The sequence below is a fragment of the Euphorbia lathyris genome, chromosome 9 (assembly GCF_963576675.1).
Source record: "Euphorbia lathyris chromosome 9, ddEupLath1.1, whole genome shotgun sequence".
In the NCBI taxonomy this organism is placed as follows: domain Eukaryota; kingdom Viridiplantae; phylum Streptophyta; class Magnoliopsida; order Malpighiales; family Euphorbiaceae; genus Euphorbia; species Euphorbia lathyris.
This window is the reverse complement of record NC_088918.1, coordinates 34,171,873-34,195,238: the sequence shown is the minus strand read 5'-3', so window position 1 is coordinate 34,195,238 and position 23,366 is coordinate 34,171,873. Positions and strand designations below refer to the sequence as shown.

The 23,366-nt window shown below is 35.4% G+C and overlaps 3 protein-coding genes across 4 annotated transcripts; 2 read left to right on the top strand and 1 right to left on the bottom strand.

The window, feature by feature from the left end:
- The first annotated feature begins 321 nt into the window (after positions 1-321).
- On the top strand, positions 322-9,301 carry LOC136205852 (FH protein interacting protein FIP2). The gene is made up of 11 exons (XM_065996679.1): positions 322-524; positions 986-1,095; positions 2,403-2,537; positions 2,700-2,855; positions 3,138-3,221; positions 4,721-4,767; positions 5,122-5,195; positions 5,700-5,758; positions 6,028-6,087; positions 6,394-6,474; positions 8,921-9,301. Exons 1-11 carry the CDS (start codon positions 470-472, stop codon positions 8,972-8,974), a joined length of 915 nt encoding a protein of 304 aa, XP_065852751.1. The 5' UTR covers positions 322-469; the 3' UTR covers positions 8,975-9,301.
- On the bottom strand, positions 6,840-8,611 carry LOC136205851 (uncharacterized). Its single transcript, XM_065996677.1, has 2 exons — positions 8,251-8,611; positions 6,840-8,170 (listed from the first exon to the last, which is right to left on the bottom strand). The coding sequence occupies exon 2, from the start codon at positions 8,108-8,110 to the stop codon at positions 7,028-7,030; it is 1,083 nt and encodes a 360-aa protein (XP_065852749.1). The 5' UTR covers positions 8,111-8,170; positions 8,251-8,611; the 3' UTR covers positions 6,840-7,027.
- An 11,082-nt stretch (positions 9,302-20,383) lies between the features above and the next one.
- LOC136206764 (dehydrin HIRD11) lies at positions 20,384-21,037 on the top strand. Of its 2 annotated transcripts, none has more exons than XM_065997927.1 (2): positions 20,384-20,794; positions 20,888-21,037. In XM_065997927.1, exon 1 carries the CDS (start codon positions 20,462-20,464, stop codon positions 20,741-20,743), a length of 282 nt encoding a protein of 93 aa, XP_065853999.1. In that variant the 5' UTR covers positions 20,384-20,461; the 3' UTR covers positions 20,744-20,794; positions 20,888-21,037. The 2 variants fall into 2 exon arrangements, with proteins under 2 accessions (XP_065853999.1, XP_065853998.1); XM_065997926.1 differs by having other exon boundaries at positions 20,386-20,794; positions 20,878-21,037.
- The last annotated feature ends 2,329 nt before the right edge of the window (positions 21,038-23,366 follow it).

Here is a 23,366-nt window from a genome sequence, read left to right as displayed (position 1 = left end):
GCCACTAAAAGATGTTTGCCCACTTTCTCTCTCTAATTTATTACTTTATCTCGCGAAGGCATACCGCTACCCCATGTCACTATTACGAAGTAATATGAATGACTTATCGAGTTTTGTTATTGAGTCATTAAAAAATCCCGGGAAAATGAAAAAAGTGAAATTTGAATTCTCACTTATGAAAGGAAATTCACTTTCATTCAAAAAGTCCAAATTGATACTTTTTATTGAAATGTTAATCATATATTGGTATAACTTTATACTTTTGTGTCCAAATTAATACTTCCCAATAAACTATATGCCTTATATAACAAAAAAAAAAAACAAAAAAAAAAAACAAATCGACCGATTGAAGTGTTAATTTCCAATTGTTCATCCATCAAAATCATAACGATAAGGAACTCATGAAATAGCCATGGCTATAAATTCTTCAAAACTGTCCTTAGTCCATCTCACTCTCTTCTGACTTCTCATGAACCTAATGACAAAGCAATTCAATGTTTCTTCTCTGGTTCGCCTAAACATAGGTCTGCTCTTTCTTTCCCTCTCTATTATTATGTATGTATTGGAGATTATCGGATCTTTAGTTTCAAGCCCTATGTTTGGGCCATCTGTCGTCGATGTTATGCAGTTCAAACCCTAATTCATAATAGTTTGGTGGGTTTTGAGAATAATGTGTTGGGGCTTGTGAGTGATTCAGCTTGTTCTTCATTTTTTCCCCCTTGGGTGTAGTTTATTGGATGAAATAAGTTGAGGGAATTATTTATGTCATCGGACGCGCTGGATGTGATTATTAGTTCTTTTCTTTATTTTCGAAGCTGCCAAACAAAGGTTTAGAATTTGACATTTTGGTAATTTCTGCTTCATAATTAAGGGTAGTAATTGAACTTTTCTTCAACTGTTCAGTGCTCTGTTTTTTTAGATGTGTTCTTTTGAATTGAATCTCTGAGTGGTAACTGAAACTATTGTTCATCCTATATAATCATAGGAGGGAAGAAATTCTGTACCACTGTTGACACATTGACACAGCGTGAACCTGACTCGATGCTTGCTGCAATGTTCAGTGGCCGGCATACATTGTGCGAGGACCCTGAGAAGGTATGCACTCATATTGAAGTTTTTTAGTAACATCAAGAAATTATTTGGCAAAAGTGGGTTTCTGGCAAATATTTAATGAAGCTTTTCGCTTAATACTCGACAAGGTTTTATCCTTTTCTGCTAGTTGGTTTTTGTGCAATTGCAGTCTTTTTCCCTGAAATTTCATGAGTTATGGTGAGGACAATTTCTTTTGCTTAGAGATTGAGAATTTAGTTTATAGAGGGATAGAGCTGAAGGAAATGCATAGTTATTAAAGGCGCGCCTATGGCGCACCAGGCGCAGGCCTTAGCGCCATGGCAGACCCATGGCGAGGCGCAATCGCCATGGCGCGCGCCTGGTGCGCCATTTTGCGCCAAAGGCAGTTGCCAAAGGCGCGCCTTGGAAGTTAGAGGCAGTTATGGGCAGTTTTTTGGTAGTTACTTTATATATCTAGAATGGAACACATGTTATATTAACAAAAAGTATTAAAAAGGAGGGAGATTATAGGTTTTAAACTAAGTAGAAGACGAAGAGACTCTTTGAAGAGGAAGAGACTGAGTCATTTGAAGAATAAGAGATAGAGTCATTAAAAGAGGAAGAAGTTTAGTAGAAAGAAAACACATCAAACGGATTCAAACAACAGAAACAGAGAAGCCAAAGGGAATTCAACTTCAACAGTTTGATGATCAATAGTTTGATGATGCCTTAGATGAGTGATGGATTTGGAGAGTTTTGATTAGGAGTAGAACTTAGGAATTAGTATTCAACTTTAAAGTTTTCTAATATGGGGTTTATTTTGCATTTTAAAATTTATTTATGCTTAAGATATTTTCATGATTTAGTTTTATGTTAGTTTTATATTTTTATAATTTTAATTTTTTTAAGTGCGCCTTGTCTCGTTATGGCGCGCGCCATCGCCATGCGCCATGCGCCATGGCTCCAGGACCCCTTGCGCCTTTAATAACTATGAGGAAATGTTGCCTAAAATGGAGTGATGTCTTCTTCTTCTTCTTCTTCCTCCCTTTTTTTTTTGAGAGAGAGAAAAAAAGGAAAAGGATATGACCTCTATTCTCATCACTTTAAAGGAGCTGATGGATTTGGAACGAAAAAGAAGCAAATGCCTCCAGGCAAAATTTCTAATGAAGTAAGGAATTGATTATCACTTTCTCACTTCTTCCAGGAAAATGCCTCCTCTTGCGTCCATTTTATTTTATAAAATTACGGATGTGTTGTATTAAATGATGCAAGGTATTGCTTTTGGAGTTTCATACCTGTTGATATTAAGTGATGAAGTTTCTTCAATCTTTCATTTCATTGGCTTGTTTCAGGGCTATGTCTTCGTTGATAGGGATGGGAAACATTTTAGACATCTTTTGAACTGGTTGAGGGATGGTGTGGTCCCTACACTCATGGATGCTGAATATTCAGAGCTTATGCGAGAGGCCGAATACTACCAGCTACTTGTATGTTCTTAATTCCATTTGTTTATGATTCCAACAATATTTTGGTGCTTTAAATGTTTACATGCTACATATCACTTGGCAAGCTTCATTTGGTGGTACTGATCTTTTTTAGTATTCCTTTATATCCTTTCAATATAATTTTTTATTTTTTTATTTTATCAGGGACTCATTGAGGGAATCAATTCTATTTTGAATAATAGGAGGGAAGATAATGACATTGATACTGAATTGACACGGACAGATATTATTAAGTGTATACAGTCTGAGAGAGTTCGATTTCGAGGAATTAATCTTTCTGGCCTTGATCTTTCAAAACTGGTAAGTTTTTAAGACTTCTGTTCTTAGGAGGTTATCTTATGTAAGCTCTCTAATTAATGTTCTGTGGGCATGACTTCATTCAACTGGCCATATATTCACACTCAATTTCCTTTGTAATTTTTATCATGAAGAAAACTTGTACTAATAGACCATTATCGTTGGGCAATACACATTTGAAAAGTAGCTTAAGAAACATATATCATTATTTATGCCTTGTTTGTTACATTTCCTCCAAAGTGATTACATAGATTGGTTCTCTGATGCTACTGTCTTGATATGCAGGACCTTTCGTTTGTTGACTTCAGCTTTGCATGTCTTAAAAATGTGTTTTTCTCGCGTGCCAACCTTCAGTGTGCAAAGTTCCGGGTAGGTTAATACTATTATGTGTAATGAGGAATGTGTGAGAGAAAAAACTATTTTGAATGATTGTCTTTGCTTTCTACAGCCTCGCGACTTTTGTTACTGTCTCCATTTCACTCAATTTTTACCTTATACTATATCTTTGTTTCTTATCAACAGTTTAAGAGAGGTAATTATGAGAATTAGAACTTACACATTTGACTTGTCTTTTCAAAAACTGGTACCCAATAGGAAGATGGAGCGGCATATACGGATTGTCACAATTATTCGAATTATTAGAGAAATTAAAAGGGGAATTATTAGCTATTAATTAGGCGGGTGATTGTTTTACATTTAAGTGTTAATTAGTTGTTATTTCGGACTATTTACAGCTGTAACAGTTGTATTATTTACAGCTGTAGGATTCTGTAACTGCTGCCACATCAGCAGTAGGTTATATAGAGTCATGACTTGTATGGAAAACATATCAGATGAAAATTAATGAAATCTTACTTTCTCTTTCCTTCTTCCTCTCTTGTCTAAACTCTGAGATTCTCTTATTCTAATCTCTGTTCTTCTCTTTTCTTCTGTCCTTCTCTTCCTAATTCAATTCTGCCATAATCATAGTTGTTAGAATCGTACGAGTCGCGAGTCGACTCGTACAATTCGATTCGATTTATGAAGAATTCGAGTCGTATCTATGGTACGACTCGGAAGCTTCATGACTCGGTCGAGTCATCACCGATTCGGCCGATCACCGAGTCACCCGAGTCGGTGATTCAGGCCACCATTTAAAAAAAATCAATTTATAACAACTCAAAATGTAGATCGGAAGAAGATGACTATTCACTTTACAAAAAAAAAAAAAATGTACAGAAGTTATGAAACACAAATAGTTTGAATAAGATGACTCTTCACTTTACAAATTCCAAAACCTTCCATCTTCTTTTCTATTTATTTGTTATTATCTTCTTCTACTCTTTATTCTTTCTATTTTCTATGTTCTGTCGGTCTCTACTTTCTTTTATAACTTGATATAATTTCTATTTAGATATTAAAATTGCATCTTTGGACAAATATTTAAAGTTAAATATGGTTAATGTTTTATTTTTTATAGCATTTTGAATTTGATCCGAATCTTACAATTCGATTCGATTCATGAGTCCCGATTCGCAAAATGAGATTTCGGGTCACGAGTCGAATCTCGATTTAACAACTATGGCCATAATTACTACTGCCAGAAATTCCTAATCGTTACAGATTGTCCTCTTTTGCTATGGACATATATATGAAATTGAAAGAAATGGAATCAAGACTGGGACAGAGCTAAGAATTTTGTAATGACTATAATTGCCATCAGCAAATTTCAAATAGATAATATGAAGTGCTTATTTCTAATAAATTGTGATGTTTTTTTCGTGCTTTGAAGTTGGTTTTAGTGTTCTCTTGTAGATGAGCTGTTATATACAGTTTACAATTATACGTATGTAATGGTCATACTCAAACCTTTGACATGTCCATTGTAGGATGCGGATGCTGAGGGTTCCATATTTCACAATGCAACTTTGCGAGAGTAATTCACCTAAATCTGATATTGGATCTCTTCTTTATAAATACTTCCTCCATTCCACAATAGATGTCTTTCTAGAGAACTTTTTTTTTTTCATAATACATGACGTTTTGATTCAATCCATGCACATTAATTGCTTTTTACCAAATATACCCTTATTTAAGTTGCCTATTTATTTTGGGAATAGATAAAAAATTATTAGTTGATGCAATGAATACAAGGGTAACAAAGTCTTTTAGTTAAATTGATTACATTTCTTAATTATCATGCATTAACCTTAAAAGACATCTATTATGGAACGGAGGGAGTATATAGTATTATAGGTTCTTTCTTGATTGTTGTTTTATGCTAGGGAAGGTGTGAATTTACTGGTGCAAATCTTCGTGGAGCTTTATTAGCTGGCGCCAATCTTCAGAGTGCAAACCTTCAAGGTAAATTTTCTATTTGTGTGGTTAATGTCTATTTATCTTTTGTTTTGCCTTATGCCTTGATCAAATGCTCCTAGTTAAAGGTTGCTGTACCTTTTGCGCTTTAGCAAGCCTTGAAATGTGTTAGTGCTGCTGCTGTTGTTCTGGAATACTTGCATTGTGCAACCTAGGTTATTGGTTATTACTGAGTTTTACTTAATTCTTCAGAAAAAAAAAGGCAATTTCTTTTGTCTGTGAGATGAAATCATGTGAGTATTATATAGTATAATGTGGCAACATTGCAACTAATCAAGGGCCAACAAATTATTAGTTTATTGAGTCGACAGAAAACTGATTATATTGGAGGGATAGTCGTAATTTAATGCTCTAACCCTGGAAAAGATGAAGCTACCCAAGAAAAACCTTTTAGTTTTTGGATCATGATATCTGAAATTACATCATTATTTTTATATATGTAGGGCTTCTAAGGCTAATATGATAAGGGAAATATCTGTTATTATATTTCAGATGCTTGTCTAGTAGATTGCAGTTTCTGTGGAGCAGATCTGCGCTCTGCACATTTACAGGTTGGGAATTTACTGCTCTTTAATGTGTATGGAATTTGATATCTGTGCTTGTTCCTTCTTATCCAGCATCTTTGAAGATATTTTGAATCTTGTGTCTTGGTACTTACTGGTTACTGTCACTTTTTGCAAATATAGAACTAATTTAATTAGGTATTGACATTTCTTTTGTTGGAAGTAATGCGAAAGGAAGCAATTTTTTTTCTTTTCTTTTTTGCATTGTGGTTGGAATTTACTATCAAATGATAATATGTCTACTCACTTAATGGCAGACTGCTGATCTTACCAATGCAAACCTGGAAGGAGCTAATCTGGAAGGAGCCAATCTAAAGGTAAAAGTCAATGAACAAAAAACATGGACATGGCCATAGATTAGTAATAGATTGTTGATAAGGTTCACTACTAGAAGAATGAAATAAGGAGATGGACCTTCATCTGATTAAAGCATTTGATCAATGCATGGGTTTTTGTGAGATAGATGATGCCAGGATGCTGCTGGGCCTTGACTTATGTGATTAATGGATGTGTTTGAGAACAAAAATGAACTAAAAAGGGCATCTCTGTCATATGCAGCGTCGAGTTTTATTTTATTGTATGTAATTTTAATGGTTAACTCATTCAATGAATGTTTATTTTAGGGTGCAAAGCTGAATAATGCCAATTTAAAAGGTGCAAACCTTCAACGAGCTTATCTACGACATGTCAATCTTCAGAACACAGTAAGTAGAACTGATTGGCTTATGATCTTTTTTAGGTGTAATGTTCAGTAGGCTAATTAACGCAAACCCTTGGCTTTCCTAAATTTGTGTCTCTGCTGCCATGATTTATTTTTTCATTACAGCCTTCAGCAGTTTATATTTGAGATTTTACTTGAGTGGCTCATATTACTCTTGAAAATCATATTGTTTTAATGCTAAATCATTCATGTATGACAGCAAGAAGTTCTTGATAGATAGATGCCTTGATTGCAATGAGAGTTCAGGTTTTGCTAAGAACTATGTAAAGTTTGTGGCCTATGTGTAGAATGATGGAAACGCTCAAAACAAAATAGTAATTACAGAAACAGATGAAATAAGAAACAGAATAAGAAAGAAAACCAGATGAAGCTGGATAGTATTAATATTCAAATGAACTAAGAACAGATAGAAAGGAAAAGGCACTAAACCAGCACCCGCCAGGGAACTCTCCCTCTCCCACTAGGAGCCAAAATAGAAGAATAATCATCATACCCCTCATCAAACACCCTGCCATATAACTAACCAGCCCTACTCGCTAGTTGATTACTAACGTGGGCCACTTCAGCACCCCCATCTGTCTTCTTCCTTCTAGAATAAACATGGTATATTTTGGGCCATGGGATGAAGCTAAACCGGGTTTAGGTGTCATAGAATTTGATAGAAAAAGAGATTTATCTATGTTACCTGTTTGGGCCAAATCTCTTGTGTTGGGCCTCCAAGAAGAATGAGGTAGATACTTGAAGGTGGTCTCCTGATTGGTAGCACCGAAACTTCCTTTTGCTGGCAAGGAGCTAGCAGAGTGACCCAAGGCAGATTCAACATCGATCGCAAATTCCATCGCCTCGGCACAAGTTTGAGGACGCAAAGCCTTTACCCACCTTTTGATATCTTCCCGCAACCCTCTTAAAAACATTCCGATGGCATCTTCTTCGGTCTGATGGGGCAAAAGGGCAGAGATGCCTTCAAAAGAATCTATGTAATTCCCGACAGAACCCAGTTGAAAAAGGGAGCCCAACTCCTCCTGAGCATTTCGGAATTTAGTGCCGCTAAATCGGGTGATAAGCTTGTGACGAAAATTATCCCAATCCAGCTCTGGGTTTTTAGCTAGAAGATTAGCAAACCAACTTAGAGCAGTGCTGTCCATGCACATCTGAGCTAGCGTCAGTTTCATTGTTGCCAGAGTATGGTAGACTCGAAAGTAGAGTTCTGCCTTCGTGACCCATCCTCTAGGATCCACACCTGAGAACTGAGGAATTTTAACCTTTGGTACAGAAAAAGGCGCACCCTCAAAGTAGTTGGGTCTGAGCAGACTTCCCAGATCCCGATTAGGTTGCTCTTGGTGTTGTTCTTTATTAGAATCACCGGTTGTGCGATGCTCGCCGGCTGAATGGGAACCACTTCCTTGAATGGAAGAGTCCTTTGTAAGTTCATCTTCTTCCCTGGTAGGTTGCTTGCTCTGCTGCTTCAGGCAACCCAGAACTATGCGCTTTATTGTTTGGGGAAGGTCAGTGAGTATCTTCTGCATAGAAGCCATTTGGGTTTGCACTTCACCGATCTTTTCATCTTGCACCTCGATTCTGTTTTGCATCCTGGTGGTAACTGCTCCGTCGTTTCCCATGGTAGTATCCGGCAGGTCGGACCAATTTGATAGAAATGATAACAGATTGATTTGAGAAAACTGAGGAATAGGAGAAATGGATGAAAACCCAGATGTATTAGAAATAAAAGTAGCCAAACAGGGATACAAGAGAAAGATACCACAATAGGAATTAACCTACTGCCCAAGCACTAATGCCGAAATAACAGAAAGTACTATCCTCATGCCTCTACCCAAAACGTTACAGCTCTTTATAGGTAACAACCTGATTCTCTCACTCTCCTCTAACTAACTCATTCCCTAAACAGCCAACACGTGTCTCCCCCTTTCTTCTAGAATACACTTTCCATATCTTGGGCCTGTGAGACGTAACATCTAAAAGTTGGCCCTTGTCTCCTTCTTTATCAGATTACCTTGACTATGTACTGTAAGACAATTTGCTCCTAACAAAATATTCAGGGAGTTGTGTGATAAACTAACTAGTTACATGAGAAGCAACGAGGAGGGAAGGTAATTATCAAGATGAGACAGCCAGCAAAATACAAGAGGAGAAATTGCTGTGAACCAAATGGTATTAGTCATAGAGAAGTGTGGAGAAAAATAAGAAAATGCTGCTGTTATTTATTGTATAACCAATCAGATGTTTGGATATATCACATATGTATACTATTATCATGGGTGTTTTTTTTTCACTTTCATCTCTTCCCAATAGAAGACTTTTTCCTTATATGGTTTTCCTTGTACTCCATGCATTTTTTACTTCAAAGTGATCATCATTGTTAAATTGCATGTTCTGGTTTAGATGTCTAACTGTATTATGCGTTTATTCAGCATTTGGAAAATGCGAGGCTTGACGGTGCCAATTTACTGGGAGCAATCCGATGATATTGGAGAAATGTTGAATAAAATGTGGAATCAAATACAACTCTTTGAAATGTGAGTATTACAACCGTGTTTGTTTTCTACCTGAGTAGACGACCTTCTTGCGAAAATACAACTATGAACGTGGATGGCTTGATTCAATCAAATTTGAAAGACTTGCTTATAGGTCCCCTTGTTGTAGATAAGTGTTGAGTGCTTATGTTGAATAATAATTTGTGAAGACGTGTGGGTTATAATTGTAAAAGATAATGTTACATTGATTGTTGTAATCTACAGTTTGTTAGGCTCCATTGCCTAGACCTTTCAAAAGACTTATGGCTGATTGATACATCTGATGCTGTATATATATATGTATATGGATTTCATTATAGTCTTCAAGTTTTGGAGTAAGATTTTAATTTGGGCTAAAAGGAAACCATAAACTTGAATTCAAATGCATAAAACCCTCTGATCAGATTGTTGATACGACATTATCATCATCAAGAATGGAGATAAAATGCAAATGACATGTATAAAATAGTGTAAAATAGTGCAATTTCAATTCTTATTAACAAATTCTTTTTATACCTAATTTTATGTTCTAGCTACCTTCTAACATTTCATATCATATTTTAGTCATCTAAAGAGCATTTTCAATGCATTAAATTCTCAACAATTTAATATACATATCGTATTAGCAATACATCATTATTGTAGGATTCACTCGTTTAAACTCTGTTTCCCTAAACTATCCACTTTCAATACATTAATTTCTCGACGTAGGGAATCCACTATTAATTTAATAATTTATCCTATTACTTTTAAATAAAAAATAAAGAAGTAAATGATGCATCTCCTCCTCAATAGGTTGATGAGTTTGAAATGGTACATATTTTGTTAATAAGAAAAACTATTTTCAAGTTGCATTTTCGATAAAGTTTAAGTTTAAGGTTCCGTTTATTTGTTTAGAAAAATAAATCAATTAAAACTTTTAGGTTAATTAATAGAAAAATTTATAAAGGATTCATAAGTTTTTAAAATTTACTTGATTCATTTTTATATTTTTAAAAACACTAGTTATCCATAATTTATTTTCATTTTTCAATGTTATAACCAATATTTTTATGAAACACGGGTATTCTTTGAAGCAACTTTTACCATTCCACTAAAAAAACAGTTATAATCTTTAGTCTTTTACTTAAAAAACAGATGTTTATCTATAAAAAAAAAAAAAAAACAGATGTTTAGAAATTTTTAAAATATATATTTATTTAATTTTAATAAAATTATTATTCATGTTTTTATTTAAAGGTTCAAACTGATTTTAAGTATCCGTCTAGTTTCATTTTTCGAAACTGTTTTTTTTTATCTTTCAATTTTAAAACATAAAGGGTTTGGTAAAACTTTTGGAAAAATGTTTTTTATCTAATACCCAGTAGATAACAACTAGTAATAAATAACAGCAACCAAATCCGTCTTAATTTTTGTTTTTTTGACTACTGTGATAGACGTGTCAGCTGAAAGAGATGGTGGGGGCTGCTGCTTAAGATGAGGATAACACTTCCCTTCTATGTTACACGTGATGTCGGCAACTTCATACACCAAAATTAAAATTAAAACTTATCTCCTTTTATTAATTCTGGAAGGACAAAGTGATTTTTTTTTCTTTTAAAAAAAGCATCTAATTCTATATTTCTATCTACCACCACCATTTCGGTCCACTGCTGTCACCAAGTGGGTCCTACAAATGAGATATTTTTAATTATTACTACTGTATATAATAAATACGGTTGATTTGGCCTCGGTTATGGTTTATACCGTACCTTTGCACCCACCGACTTTATTCGTGGGAAATGAACCCTATCCATATCCAAATATCTAATCTAATCCCTTTTCCTTTTTCTTTCCATTTAGGTATCAAGTTTAAGGAAAAGTGCATATTTAATGAAACGACTATACTGTAATTTATTTTTAACATTTTCCATTAAGACTAATTTAAAAAATCTAATTTCATTATTATTTATCTGATATTCTAAATTAATATTCAAAATATTTAGTATAATATTAATATAATTGTAAAAATATTTATTAAAATGCTAATAATCAAGTCTGCTATTTTTTTTAAATCTCCTAAATATAAATCAATTATAATTTTTTTATTAAATTTCTAAAATATTACTAATATAAATACAAATAATTAATAAAAATATATAAAATTATGGTTTGTAATTTATGATATTAACAGTCAAACTAATTTGTTCAATTTTTTTATATAAGGATAAAATTGATCTTACTTAGAAACATTAAGAATAAATTTATACCGTTTCACACATTATAATTATAATTAGATATATACTTGTAAGAAATATTAGTTCTCTGGTTGAATCCTGAAAGTCTACGTGTCAACTTGCAACTACACATGAGCAAGGTTAAAAGGGGTCGTTGAACTCGCTCTGATGTCTAAGCTAGTTTGTGGGTAAGATAATCACAATCAATAAATTAAGGTTGTAATTAAAGCTTAATGTAAATATGAATGAACTTGTTTAGCTCGAGCTGAGCTTACTCTATTTATACTAATGTTGAACTATAGAATGGGGTGCGCCACGTGTCTCCTGTTGATAGGAGAGAGTGAGTCCAGATATCAGGGCATGATACTATTAAGCCCGTGATGCTTGGGATCAGTGTGTGGCAACAACTCGATTCTTGACTAAGTCTAATGAGGTATCTAGAGTCAAGCTTTTCATATGTAGTTGTTTAGCTGTATTCAGCTGAGAAGACGCTGCATATTCTATCTTTTTTAGAGTAGGTTTGCACTTTCGTAGCTCCATGTGGTAAAATTATATTCGTCTAATATCAGATGTTCCCCCGAGTCTAATTTATCTTTATTTAGGACGAAAAAGTATTGGCATCGAAAAGCATTGTACTTTGTCATTTTCTAATAAGATGGTGGAGGGGGGGTTTGAATTTTGAAAAATACGGGACTGATAAGGAGTTCATGCAAGGTCGTGCCGGTTGGTTTACCCATTGGCCAGTGCTCATAAATGCACATATTAGGTCTCGTTTCTCTATGTTCTTGAGCGTCTTTTTGTTTGACGCGGTTCCCTTCTGTGCTGCTAGATATCGTTATTTTTTTGTTTTTTTAGGAGGCGTGATATGGGCTTTTAGTGCTTTTTAATCATTGTTTGGTGGTGATGTCAAACCTGCAACCTTCAAGCCTAGAGAGTAAGAAGCAAAGCTAGGCCATGAAAGAAAGGGAGTCATGAAGGTCGTGAGGCGCATTCTCTTTTCCCTTTGAGTAGTATAAAAGGGAAAATATGTTGGATGCATTTGTTTTATCCTCCATTTTGTCTGTTTGGTGACTGTAAGTTTTCCCTGTTGGTCTTGGGGAGAACTAATGATGGGTGTGTTTTTTCTCTCCTCTTTCTGCTGTCAAGAGAACATGTTGGGTATTTATGCCCTATGTGTTGGTTTAGGATGGCGATTTTATTTTATGAGCAGCGTTATAGGGATTCCTAAAGGAATTTCATTATTTTCTTCTTGGATCATTCTGGGTTCTTAATGGAGCTTTGGCCTTTGTGAGATATATGCTTGTCTAAGTTTCAGAGTGAATGATATTTCCTTTCGTTGTTTCTTGAAGCTCGAACCACAAAGATGGAAAAGGGAGGAGGAGAGAGAACTGATTGGGAGACTAGCCTCTCTTGCACTCTGTCACTTACCATATCTAGAATGATGTTTGTTCCTTCTAATCCTCTTCATCTGGCGTGCATAGGATCATTAGTGAATCTTTATTGGCGTCTCAGCGCTTTGTACCTTTGTGTTAGCTCTTTTGTTTTGTAAAGGAGTTAGTTTTGTAGTGATTTTGTACTTTGATGAAAAGTAATTATGTACTTTGAAGAAAAGTAACTCTCTAGTTTGATGAAAAGTAATTTTGTACTTTGACAAAAAGTAGTTCTATACTTCGATGAAAATTAATTTTGTTTTGGCCTGCTTGCTCTTGACAATTTTGTGACCGAGTCGTTCTCGAGCTATGTTTTGATTTGTGCTATGATTTTGTGTTAATCGAATAGATATAAATATGAGTCTTTGAGAGTTCATGTAATGTGTTCAAAAGGGTTTTGTTAAAGTCTTTTCGACCATAGATTGTGATCGAAATCCTTGTAGCATGCATATGGTTGACCTTTAATATAATCTAAGGGAACTTTACAAATGCACTATAAAGCCTTAGTGAAAGAAATGATGTAATTTTATTATTATTTATTTTCGACTATCTTTGCAGATTGGAAGTTGAAATAATAATTACAATAAAAAATCTTCATTTGGAGAACGTGGAAGGCCTCATTGGTAGAATTTCCTGAGTGCATTGGCGTTTTAAGTCTAATGTACTAGCGTGTCGTCCAACTCTTTAACCTATACGTGTGAAGGTTAACACATTCTACTATTTGATATGGTTATTCCCATTGTGCCCCCAATTTGCCCTTACCTTTTTTAGTTTGGGATGCCTCTATGATGCGCATCATGAGGTTGCCCAAGAAGAAATGTCTTGGACTGACCCTTTTTTTTATCATTGATGGACTTGATGTTCTATCTGTATGCCTCCATACGTATGCATACTTTTTCTATTCTCTCTTCGAGGATGTCCAACTAATGCCTTCTTATGTTGGTCTCATTATTTACTTCAGAGTAAAATGTTTTGCGAGGGCTGGTCGCCCCTATCTCTACTGGGATGAAGGCTCATGCTCTTTATGTGAGTGAGAAAGGCATTTTCCCATAACCGTTCGGGTTGTGGTACTGTAGGCCCATAATAGAGTGTGTAACTATTTAAGCCAGTTAAATCAAGTATTTTCAACCTTTTCTTGAGGCCCCGGATGATGGTTCATTTGGTGGCCTCTATCATTCCATTTGTTTGAGGGTGTGAGACTAATGAAAATGGAGTTTGATTTGCAAGTTTTTATAGTAGGTTCTGAAAGTTGTACAATCAAACTATTTTCCACTATTAGTGATGATGGTGTGAGGCATGCCAAATCTACTTAGGATATTACTGTTGACAAAGTTGGTGATCTGGGTTGAGGTGATGCCCAAAGCTGGTTCTACCTCTACCCATTTGGTGAAGTCATCCACTATGATGATTTGGTATTTCCTTTGATGAGTGATAAGTGCAATTTATACATGATTACTTGAGGGATTTTTACTTGTTTAAGAGCCAAAAGAAGCTATACTTTGTCACTATTTCTTATAAATTTGCTTATCTTTGCAGTTGTTCTGAATTGCGTCTGCTGCCTGGAGGTGGAAATCAAACCGCACCTGCTAGGAGACTGCTTCGTGGCACGACTATTTTGGAACCAGTTTCTCCCACAACATCACCGAGTTTCTTTCTTCATAACAAGTGTAACACCCTGGTCCAATACCATGTAGATATTGTCCGCTCTAGCCCAATTCCAACACATTGGGCCTCACGGCTTTAAAACGCGTCTGCATGTATTGGATTCACATCTTACTAATAAGCCGCAATCACTCCCTCTCCATTTACGATGTGGGATTCCATTCATTTCTGCCCCCATCGTCATCCCTTAAGGCCGCTCCTTGCTCAGGCCTTCTACCCCGGCGCCACCCACTCCGGACCAGGTCGTTACAGGCCCATCAGCTTCCGCCTGGTTCGTCCCTGAACCACACATCGTACGTGGAGAGTCGGCTCTGATACCAATTGTAACACTCTGGTCCAATACCATGTAGATATTGTCCGCTCTGGCCCAATTCCAACACATTGGGCCTCACGGCTTTAAAACGCGTCTGCATGTATTGGATTCACATCTTACTAATAATAAGCCTCAATCACTCCCTCTCCATTTCCGATGTGGGATTCAGTTTATTCCTGCCCCCATCGCCATCCTTTAAGGCCACTCCTTGCTCAAGCCTTCTACCCCGACGCCACCCACTCCGGACCGGGTCGTTACAGCAAGCCTGTCCGACTAGATTTGGCAGAACCTTGTCAATTCCATTTTAGTGGAGGGACTTCGGTGGTCGACATTATTTACCTTTGGAGTCTGGTGGTTATGGCGATGGAGAAATGCCTTGGTGTTTGAAGGGGTTGCTAGCCCGCCTAATCGGCCTGAGTTTGTTAAGCGTGTGGTCCCATATAGCCACTTCGTCTATGGTTCCGCATTGCATTTGGCAGCCCCCAAGAACGAGTTGGGTCAAGATAAATATGGATGGCGCTTGTAAAGGGAACCTGGGATCTGTTTTTGCAGGAGGTTTAATCTGGGATGCAACGAGGGCCTAGCTAGGCGGATTTGGGGTTAACATTATGTATTGCACTGTCACTCTGACTGAAATTTGGAGACTCTGGTATGGTCCTTGCCTAGCATGTGACAAGGAGTTTCAGAGAGTTATATTGGAGCTCGATTCAAAACAGTGCTGCAACTTCTAACATGTGTGATGCATCACCTTATGCATGGCTGATTAGGGGTGGGAAAAAAACGGTCAAACCGATAACCGAACCGAAAACCAGTAATCCGAACCGGAAAAAAGATTAACCGAACCGATGGTTTTCTTAATGGTTAAAAAATAGACAGGTACCGGTTTCGATTTCGATTTCGGGTTAGAGTTTCAAAAACCGCGGTTAACGGTTAACCGAACCATTTAATAAATATTAATTTAAAAAAATATATATAGGTCATTTGACGACAAAGGCAAGACAAATATAAATATAAATACATAGATTATACTGCTTAATATAAATACATAGATTATAACATAGATTAATATAAATATATAACATAGATTATATTGCTTTATGTTGTAATAAGTACTTTGATGAAATATTATTTACATTTCTTTATGTTTTAAATGTAAACTTGATGGATTGTTTTTTAGTTCGGTACTTATGCTTGAATTCTAAACTTTTATATGAATTCGTTTCGTTTGAATTTTTAAAATTATGTGTATTTTAATATTGTTTAAAAATTTAGGTTTGAGTAAAGTTTAACCGTTGATTTTTGGTTAACTAGTGGGAATTGGTTAAAAACCGTTAACCGAAAAACCTAACCGAAATTAATGGTTAACCGGTTGATGGTTAACCGTTTGATATGGACTAGTTTCGATTTTGATGGTTAAAAAACTGTTGATAACGGTTAACCATCCTATGGCTGATCACTCGCTGACAGGAGCTCCGTGAAAGAGACAAGACTATCACTTTTGTGCATGCATATAGAGAAGCTAATCGTGCGACTGATTGGTTGGCGAACTTTGCAAGTTTTTTCCATTTGGGTCATTATGAATTTGATGCGTTTCCTGCAGGATTTCAGGAAATCTCTTCTGTTGATGGTAGAGGGCTAATGTTTAGCAGACTTGTTCGGTAATAGTTGTTTTTTTTTCATGTTTTTTTTCCTATCCCATGCCTTGAGCCTTCCTTTACAAAAAAAAAAAAAAAAAAAAAATCATTATGTTTTTTAAGTAAAACTATTTTTACTCTCTTGTTCTAAGGAAAAATCTATCATTAGTATGATATATTTCAAATTTATTTTAGGACAAATCACCTAATTAAATATGTGAAAATGTAAGGAAAATTTGGGGGAAAAAAAAACTATTTATATAAAAATATGATATTTTTGTTAAAAAATCATACGTTGAATGTGATATATTAGGTTTAATTGACTTGGTTACATATCAGACCACTAGATTAGCAAAGTCATACTATGTTAATTTAATTTTTTTTTGTTTTATTGCAACCCAATATAAGTTGTATAATTTTTTTTTGTAATAGAAAATATTGGATTTCCTCTATTTGTAAATAGTATAAAATTAGGGATAAGATGTAAAAATGTCCCTAATGTTTACACATCGAAACAATTTTATCTTTAACATTTAAAATAGTGTCATTTTACCATTAATGTTGACAGCTAAAAGTAATTTTACTCATAATATTGACAAGTTTGGTCAATTAAAAAAATTATTTATTAAATTGTATTCTCGATCATGAATCTTGTCAATGTTAATAAAAAATTACAAATATATGATTAAACGTGAACTTTTTTTTAAATTAAAAAATATACTGTATTTTGTACGAGCTAGATAAAAAATTCAAAATAAATCACCAAATTTAAAAATATTAATCTTCAATTTTATTATTAAATTACAAAAAAATATGATTTTTTAGAATTTGTACAGAATAAGAAACAAAATATATTTGTTTTATAATAATGTCTAAAATTGACCAAACTTACCAATATTAAAAGTAAAAATACTTTTGACTGCCAGTATTAGAAGTAAAGTTCCTCAATTTTAAACGTTAAAATAAAATTGCTCCTGTTTATTTTTTTTAGTAAGGAAAAGAAAGTAAAGACAAAACAAACTGATGCGGGGCATCTCCTTCTGGGATCGGGTCCATACGAAGGAAGTCGGAGGAAGAACCAAGCACGAGCAACAAGCGAGTAAGGAGGCCAAAATAGTGCCACACAGCAGCTCAGGCACGCTCCGCGTAGTTTATAGCACGCTCCGCGTAAAGTTTGGTTTGATCCGAAGAAGAGTTCAGCAGCCAACCTACGCTCCGCGTAGATTTGGGCATGTTCCGCGTAAAATGGCTACTGATCCGGAGAAGAGCTCAACAGCCAACCTACGCTCCGCGTAGATTTGGACACGCTCCGCGTAAAATGGCTACTGATCCGGATAAGAGCTCAATAGCCAACCTACGCTCCGCGTAGAATTAGGCACGCTCCGCGTACATTCACTTTAAGGAACTTGCTCCTTACTCCAACTTCCTCCTTATTTACAATCCTGCCACTCCTTATTTACACCTTTGTCACTCCTTATTTACACCTTTGCCACTCCCTTATTACAACCCTACCACTCCTTTATTTACACTCCTTTATTTACACATTTGCCACTCCCTTATTACAACCCTACCACCATCTTATTATTATCCCATTTTACCCCATAACCTTACTCTTTAATTAATTATGTATGTTAGCCGTTTATGTAATTTTGTTTTAGGGTTTTAGATGATATAAATTCATCTCTTTGTCATTGTAATAGTTAACTTTTTATCAATCAAATTTATATCATCTTCTTCAAGAAGTGTTTGTTAAGGTTTTCACCTTCATGATGTAGGGTGAAATCGACTGAGGATTTTAATCTTAAATCCACAAAGAATGCAATCTTCTCAAGCTATACTTGAAGGTTGAGTTAACCCAAAGGATAGAAATCCAAGCTCTTAAGGAGGCTATAAGTTTAATTCTTCAAAAGTTGAGAACATTACAAAAATTGGGGGTTTAAATACTCTCCCTCAAATCAAAGAAAAAGACCCAAAAGCCTATGAATAGGGTTTTGGTTAACACTTGGCTAAGAGGGTAAAATAGGGAAAATGGTAGTTTAGTAAATAAGTCACAATGGCAATACAGTAAATAGAGTGTTGCAGAAATGGTCCCCCAAGGTAAGAACTTGGAGGAGAAGTAGTCTCCAGGTCGAGATACGCCCCGCGTATCGGCTCTTACGCCCCGCGTAAAAATGCTCCTGGACTTCAGGAGGTTGGCTCGAGTTCAGTACGCGAGGCGTCCTGCGGAATACGCCCCGCGTTAAAATGCTCCTGACCTGGTGGCTCGGCGTCACGCGAGGCGTATTGTGGACCACGCCCCGCGTCATGAGGCTCCTGGAACTGGGAGGTCTGCGGAGTGGAATCTACGCGGGGCGCCCAAGGATTGCGCCTTGCGTGTTTATTCTCCTGGAACTTTTCTTGCTTAATGTGAGTAATCACGCCCCGCGTGGCAAGAGATGCGCACCGCGTCACCAACTGACCTGGTCTTTCATCCAAGACCACCATTCCCACGCCTTGCGTCAGGTTGGACACGCCCCGCGTGTTCTCTGTTTTGGGTCGTTCCTTGCTCTCTTTGAGTGGGTTCTCCCGGGTGGCTTCTAGTAGTTCCGGACTCGGGCTTAGGGATAAGATGCCCTCATCACTTCAACAATGGGGGATCTTTGATTTCCTATGGATTTAGTCCGTAAAACCCGGGATTCACTCCTTCTAGTTTAGTTAGAGAAGAACATCTTTGTTAGTTTACGATTAAAACTAACACGTCCCGAAACCGATCTGTATCACAAACACCACAACAAATTAACCCGGAATTAGCCTAGGAAAGCTAACCCCATAATATCTTCAGAAAGCAAAAATAACAGGAAATCAGGAGAAGAAGAGAAAATAAAGACGCCTAAAACCTAAAGGAAGATGTATTTTTAAAACTTATTATTTAAAATTATAATTCCATTTGGACTGGATGACCACCGCCTCCCTCCCCCCCTTCTCTTTCTCCTGATCTAAATTTCTAAAGCTTTCTTCTTCCCCTTTTATCTTCTTCTCCAGCTTTCCGCTATCGTCACCGTCTCGCTTCCTTCTTTTGTTCAGGTTCCCTTAGAGGAGGAAGAAGGAAGCTTGTCTTCCTTCTTCCTCCTCCCATTTATGTTTTAATCTTTGTTTTTTTAGTTTCGGTTTTGTGTTTTCTTCCTAGTTTGAAGTCTATATTCTTTCTCGAATCTCTTTTCCGTCAAATCTACAGCTATTAGCTATACTTTTATCGTTTATTTTTTTTCGGTCTTAGCAAGAGCGGAAAAATGTTTATCTTGTCCGCAGATCTATAGATCTGCGTGGTTGTAAAAAAAGAAAGGACTCAGATCCGAATGTCCGGAAGAAGTTAGATGATGAAGAATAGATTACAGCTGTTTTTCGATGGGATTCGACTTTCGAGAAGTATATTATTTCTATTTTGTTGTATTTGTACTCTTTATGGGTTTTTTATTACTCTTTGTAGTTTTTTTTTTACTTTTTGTAGTCTACTTTTTTCCCTTTATAGTTTTTATACTGACTATAGCATGGATGAAAAGTTTTATCGTGCTGTGTTTATAATTTGTGACTCTATGGAATGAAATATGACATTTTTATATAAAAAAAAATATATAATTCCATTCTCCATTTCCCAAAAAGTTATTTGTTGTTATCCAAAGTAAAACACGTGAGCTGAAGATGGACATCCACAGGTATGCCCATAATTGGTCCCTGCAATTACTGATCAATGTACCAAAGTTAAGTAACCTTCCTATTCCGTTTCCTATTTGGATAATATGAAATCAACCACCCTTTAATTTTAATTTAATACATAACAACGTGGCACCCAGTTCATTTCATTTACATTTCTGACCATAACATTCACACTCTTTTCACACGTATGTTAGGGCATTTCCGTCATTTCATCTGATTTTATAATCTCATCAGATAAGGCATTTCAACGTTTTTAAAGAAAATTCAAAATAATTACTACTTAGACACAATTAAAATCGGAAGATCTAGATAGTATAGTAGATATGATTATTTATTATTATTCGTTATATAATTATTTATTTTTTAGTATTATTTATATGGTCCTGAAAAGTGTTGATTGCCTATAAATGAGGAGACCCTGAGGCCATATAACTTCACACTTGAGATTCAGAAACAAAGAAAGAAAGAAAAAAGAGAGATCAGAAGAAAAAATGGCAGGAATAATGCACAAAATTGAGGAGACTCTCCACATCGGAGGAGGAAACAAGAAGGAAGAACACAAGGTGGAATCGCACAAAGCTGAAAACAAAGGAGATCACAAGAAAGATGGACATGGCGAGCACAAGGAAGGTATGGTTGAGAAGATCAAGGACAAGATCCATGGCGATAAAGAGCACTCCGGCGGTCACGACGGCGACAAGAAGAAGAAGAAGAAGGAGAAGAAACATCATGATGATGGACATCACAGCAGCAGCAGCAGCGATAGCGATTAGATCTGTAGATTACTTTTCTCCCTTTCTTACAGATCAGAGATCTATTTCTAGGTATTTTTCATTTTTCATTTTCCTAATTATTTTCTTAATTTCCTTATTATTATTGTTTTTGTTTTAATTATTAACCGTTGCAGGTGTGTTTAGGATGTGAGTGAGCATATCCGCAGCCGTAGAAGTTGTTTCTGGTAGAGAAGAGAGAGATTCTCCGACTATAGATGTTACTTTGTGTGATATAGGAAGGGAGGAGTTGTAATAATCATGAATATTGCTGATAATAAATACTTTCTTTTTCTACATTTTCTTCTTTTAATTAAAGTATGGATCCATGGAAAATAATTGAAATCACACTATCATCTTAACGATGGAGTCCAAGAGTATCTTCAATAATGCTTTTTTGTATTCACTTTTTATTTATTATTTTATTATTAAAATTATTCTTTATTGTTACATTATCAGTGTGAGGAGAGACACATCAATAATAAATTATTAATAAAAAATAAAGTTAGAAGGTATAAGAGGTGGAGAGACTCCCTATTAATAAAAAGGATGGAGGGGTTCTTAGTGATTTGAGAGAGACTTTCTATTAATTGAGAGGATGGAGGGGTTCTTAATGATTTGAGGAGTCACTAAAGGGCTGTTGGAGATGAATTTTCATTCTCTCTTCTTAAATTTTAATTTAAATTTTAACTTAAGAACCAATTTAAAAGACTGTTGAAAATGCTCTATTTAAGAGATTGTTAGAGATGCTCTAATAGATTTATATAAAAATATAAAATTTTTAGATCTTATGCAAAAAATAAGATTAGAAATAATAAAAAGAAAAAGAAGTATCTGCGGCAGATTACAGCCAAAAACATATAAAGAGGAAAGACATAAAAGGTCCGGTTTCTCAAAAAGTTACAGTTAACTGAATTATTTTTTTAGCTAGTAAAAAAAAAGAATTGATTGATATTTATTGAAAAATAATAAATAAAAATATAGATAAAAAATTTATTTAGAGTTAAAAAGATAACAATTAAAGGTAAAATTACATTTCTAAATAGATGGAAGCTAATTAAATTTGTTTTTTAATTTTTTTATGGAAATGTTTATATTTTTAAGGGTAAATTCTAAAAAAAATTTATGTGGTTTCATGTTATTCTAAAAAAACTCTTTTAGTTTGTTAATATAAAAAAGGACCGTTATTTGTGTCGTTACCCGAAAAACGAAAAATGGTTTAACGGTGTTAAAGTGCTGACGTGGTACATGGGTAAAATTGGAAAATCGAATTTTTTTTTATTTTTTTTCCCCCTCCCTTCTTCCTTCTGTTTCTTCTTCCTCCTTCTCCTCTTCTCTTTTCTTCTTTCTTCTTCCTTTTCCTTTTTTTTCCTCTATTCTTTTTTTTTTTAATTTTGGACATTCTGAAATTTTCCGGAAATTTGGAAAATTTCCGGATTTTGGGAAATTTCTGAAAAATCTCCGGAAATCTGGAAATTTTCTCGAAAATTTCCGGAAATTTCCAGATTTCCGGAAGCTTAAAAAAAAGAAAAAAAAGAAGGAAGAATAAGAAGGAAGAAGAAGAAAAAGGAAGAAGAAAAGGAAGAAGAATGAAGAAGAAGAGGAAGAAGAAGGAGGAAGAAGAAGGAGGAGAGAGAGAGGGAAAAAAATAAAAAAATAAAAAAAAATTCGAATTTCCAACCTTACCTCTGTGCCACGTCAGCACTTTAACGGTGTTAAGCTATTTTTCGTTTTTCGGATAACGGCGCAAACCACAGTCCTTTTTTTTGTATTAACAAACCAAAAGAGTTTTTTTAGAATAACATGAAACCATAGGGGTTTTTTTTTTGAATTTATCCTATTTTTAATAGATGAATAAACAGAGTATAGGGTAGGCTATGCTTACTTTGTTTTTGATAAAGTAAGACATATTTTGTTTTTTTCACCATTAGATGGTGATAAACTTTGACAAAGTAAGCTCATCCAATCTCTAATTTGCTCCCAATTTTTTTTTACCCCAAGCTTTTATTTTATTTAAGAAAGAGATAATTTTTTTATTTTTTATTTTTGAGAAAAAAGGGGAGAGATAAAGTTTTTTTGGATGGTAATAATGGCAAAGGTAATAATAATAATTTTTTTTTTGGTGGAAACAGGAAAAGAAAAACAAACAAACAGAGAAAAAATCTAACCCGGGATCAGCCTGGGAAAGCTGACCCCGATCCTATCTTCTAAAAGAAGAGACGAGAGAAAGGAAGGAGGCTCAGAAAGGGTAGAGACGCCCAATAACCCAGAATGACCAGCTGCCGCCAAGCGATCAGCAACCCGGTTTTGCTCTCTGAAGATGTGGCTGAACTTAATGAAGTCAAAGGAGGATCAAAGTCTTTTAATAGCTCTGATAAGGTTAAGGCTATTCCGACAAATAGCATGATTGTCTGAAATCATATTGATGGCCTCCATGTTATCAGATTCAACAGATAACATCTTCAAACCCAGATTTTTGGCAAGCTTGATGCCGGAGAGAATGCCCCAAAGCTCGGCAGAAAAGGAAGAGCCCAACCCAATATTCTGGGTAAACCCAGACAGCCAGGCGCCCCCCGCATCTCTAAGAACTCCTCCGGCAGCAATCTTCCCATCATTGAGGCAGGAG

Bases quoted from the DNA above. Each gene is read 5' to 3' on its own strand.
- LOC136205852 (XM_065996679.1), top strand. From the start codon at position 470: ATGAACCTAATGACAAAGCAATTCAATGTTTCTTCTCTGGTTCGCCTA. The intron at 3,222-4,720 runs GTAGGTTAATAC...TGTCCATTGTAG, and splicing joins TTCAGTGTGCAAAGTTCCGG to GATGCGGATGCTGAGGGTTC. The intron at 5,196-5,699 runs GTAAATTTTCTA...ATTATATTTCAG, and splicing joins TCAGAGTGCAAACCTTCAAG to ATGCTTGTCTAGTAGATTGC.
- LOC136205851 (XM_065996677.1), bottom strand. From the start codon at position 8,110: ATGGGAAACGACGGAGCAGTTACCACCAGGATGCAAAACAGAATCGAG.
- LOC136206764 (XM_065997927.1), top strand. From the start codon at position 20,462: ATGGCAGGAATAATGCACAAAATTGAGGAGACTCTCCACATCGGAGGA.